The sequence below is a fragment of the Benincasa hispida genome, chromosome 6 (assembly GCF_027475165.1).
Source record: "Benincasa hispida cultivar pf3 chromosome 6, pf3_genome.v1.1, whole genome shotgun sequence".
Lineage (NCBI taxonomy): Eukaryota > Viridiplantae > Streptophyta > Magnoliopsida > Cucurbitales > Cucurbitaceae > Benincasa > Benincasa hispida.
In genome coordinates this window covers 46,675,304-46,677,895 of record NC_143483.1, presented here as the reverse complement: position 1 = coordinate 46,677,895, position 2,592 = coordinate 46,675,304, and the positions used below count along the sequence as shown (strand labels likewise).

General features: G+C 34.9%; 1 protein-coding gene across 1 annotated transcript; it reads left to right on the top strand.

Annotated features, from left to right (window-relative positions):
- The first annotated feature begins 1,424 nt into the window (after nt 1–1,424).
- Nucleotides 1,425–2,325, top strand: LOC150035713 (wall-associated receptor kinase-like 20). The gene has a single exon (XM_090314528.1). It carries the CDS (start codon nt 1,564–1,566, stop codon nt 2,194–2,196), a length of 633 nt encoding a protein of 210 aa, XP_090170654.1. The 5' UTR covers nt 1,425–1,563; the 3' UTR covers nt 2,197–2,325.
- The last annotated feature ends 267 nt before the right edge of the window (nt 2,326–2,592 follow it).

The following is a 2,592-nucleotide window of genomic DNA, read 5'->3' as shown; positions in this document are numbered from 1 at the left end:
TTTATTTGACTGTGAGTGCTGTTAGCCAGTTAGTCGTCCACCACGAAAGTCGATATTCTTAATTACAAAGAATCCATATGTGGAAGCTGGAAGGTAATGAAAAAGCATTATGTTATAATTGGGATCTTTAATGACTGAGGAAAGATGGAGGCCATCCACTTTGAGAATTGGAACCACCCAAAATTCAAAAGGCAACTTCGTACCACAAAGATGTCTAAAAAAAGAAAGTGGGATACGGTGCATAGTTCTTTTGACAGCTGTTGGCTCCAATAACTTTGCCTTAAACAACAACCACCTGATATCAAGAATAGAAGATCGGGCAAAAGGTTCAAAAGTGAAAAAATAGAAGACTTGATCCGTTGGAGAATTCTTTCAGTTTGTCTTCGTTTCTTATTGTGCTGATATCTTTCAGCTGTTTCTTGAATAAAATTCTGGGTATTGTTTGGAAAGACCTTCAACGGCTACCGCAAAAAGAAGCAGAAAATAACAGAAAAACTAAAAGAAAACAACAAAATAAAAAATACAAAAATTTACGTGAATAACTCGTAGTTCGGAAAAAAAATATGGTCTACTGGAAAGCAATCCACCATGTGAAAAATAAATTGTTACAATCACACAGAATAATTCCCTCCACGATCTCATTTACTAAGGCACTCTCTCAAAATTTTTGTACCACTTACCTTTTTTTCACTCTCGATCTAGAGAATACATAAAGGGAATTTAATTGAAGTTAGAACATTCAAACTTAAAAGTGTTTCTAATTAAGACAATTTGAAACTAAAGCCACATTCAAATTTAAAAGTGTTTCTAATTAAGACAATTTGAAACTAAAGCCATATGCTCCTTTTATAGTGCTTGACGCCCATACTTCCTTGAACCTTTTCGACATGGGATGGCCACTCTTCTAACATTATTTTAAAACTCAACAGGCATATCAATAGAAATATTCAATCAGGTGCTTCAGGCATATTGACTTTTGTAATTATCAGTTTAGTTTTATTCTCTTGGATCGAGTTCTTTTTTGTACTTGAACTTATTTTTTATGCCTTTGTATATCTGTTCATACATCTCGATGAAAGCTTTGTTTCTCTAAAAGTAGATATAATGATATTCAACCTGGTGTGGAAAATTACTTGTTTTCTCTTTGCTGCTTGATCTTCTTTGATGTTAGGACAAATAATAGGAAAAAAAAAATAAAGATGGGAAGGAACAAGGAAGAGGAGTAAGGACAGGAGAATTCCCTCGAGGTCATATAGCTTGATTAGTTTAAAAAATTAGTGATTTGGCTTCCCACTTGATGCATCTTTTGACCAGTTTGATTTTTATATCTTCTCGTGATTAAGCTGTATATTTTTACTCTGTGCACTAACATTTGTTTTGCCATGCGTGTTATAAAGAGAACCCACTAAGATTGGATGGCACAGTCCATTGGTTTCCGTACTTTTTCCTTATTCTCCAATGTTGCTATTATTTTTGCATAGGCAACTTTCCGCTTTCTATAAATAGACATTTGGCTCTGAGAATACTGTAATTCTCTATTGGAATCTTTCTACTCCTTCCTAAATGAAGAATATCAAGAAGACCATGTATTTTATATTTGCTCTCTTTTTTCAAGTATCTAAAGCAATAGCTTTTCCCGCTTGTTCCAAATGTGGAAATCTTGAAGTTCCTTATCCGCTTAGCACAAATGACAACTGTGGAGACTCTAGGTACAAAGTTTATTGCCATGATGATATTCTTCAATTCAAGTCAAGTGAAGGGTTTTACTATACTATTCATTCCATCGATCCTAATGCCTATAAGCTTATTATAAGCCCACCTGAAATACAGAAAGAGAGTTGTTACTCTTCTGATCTCTCTTTAGGAGGTTTAAGGCTAGATGAAAATTTGCCTTTCAATGTTTCTACACACAATACTGTCATGCTGCTAAATTGCTCCAATAATCTTATAAACTCGCCCCTGAATTGTTCAATAAACAGCCCTTGTAGGCAGTTTGAGGAGAAAATGAAGGAAGCAAGTGGGTGCAAGAACACCCTTTGCTGTACGTACTTGAAAGATTCAGCCATGACTGCCCACATGATAAGAGTCAGAATTGGAGGGTGCACTGCTTATACTTCCGTGGTCAATTTTAAGCATGGCGATTCAATTGAAACCTGGAATTATGGAATTGAATTGCAATGGATTCCTCCAAACTAGATTTATTTTCTGGGACATATGCTGGTCCTGAGTTTTAATCCTTTTTTTTTTTTTGGTGTGTTTTTCATTTGACTGGTTGATGAAAGCTTTTTGGTTCCTTTTGGTTGCCTACCATGTACTTCATTGTTTGGTTTTCGTTCCATATTTTGTTTTGATGCTCAATGCTAATGCATGCCCTACAATTCTGTCCTTTTTTCCCACTTCATTATTATGTACATTATATTAGATGTCTATGGTGGTACGATAAAACTCTTATTATACTCATGTAAGTCAAACTTACATAGGGTGGCCTCTTTTTCCACTATTGAGAATTCAAAATGGGTTGTTGTGAGTGTTAAATCATTTTTCCATTCAAAACTAAGACATAATGGATACTCCGGCTAGCTCTTAAGAATA

Coding starts and splice junctions, on each gene's coding strand:
- LOC150035713 (XM_090314528.1), top strand. CDS start 1,564: ATGAAGAATATCAAGAAGACCATGTATTTTATATTTGCTCTCTTTTTT.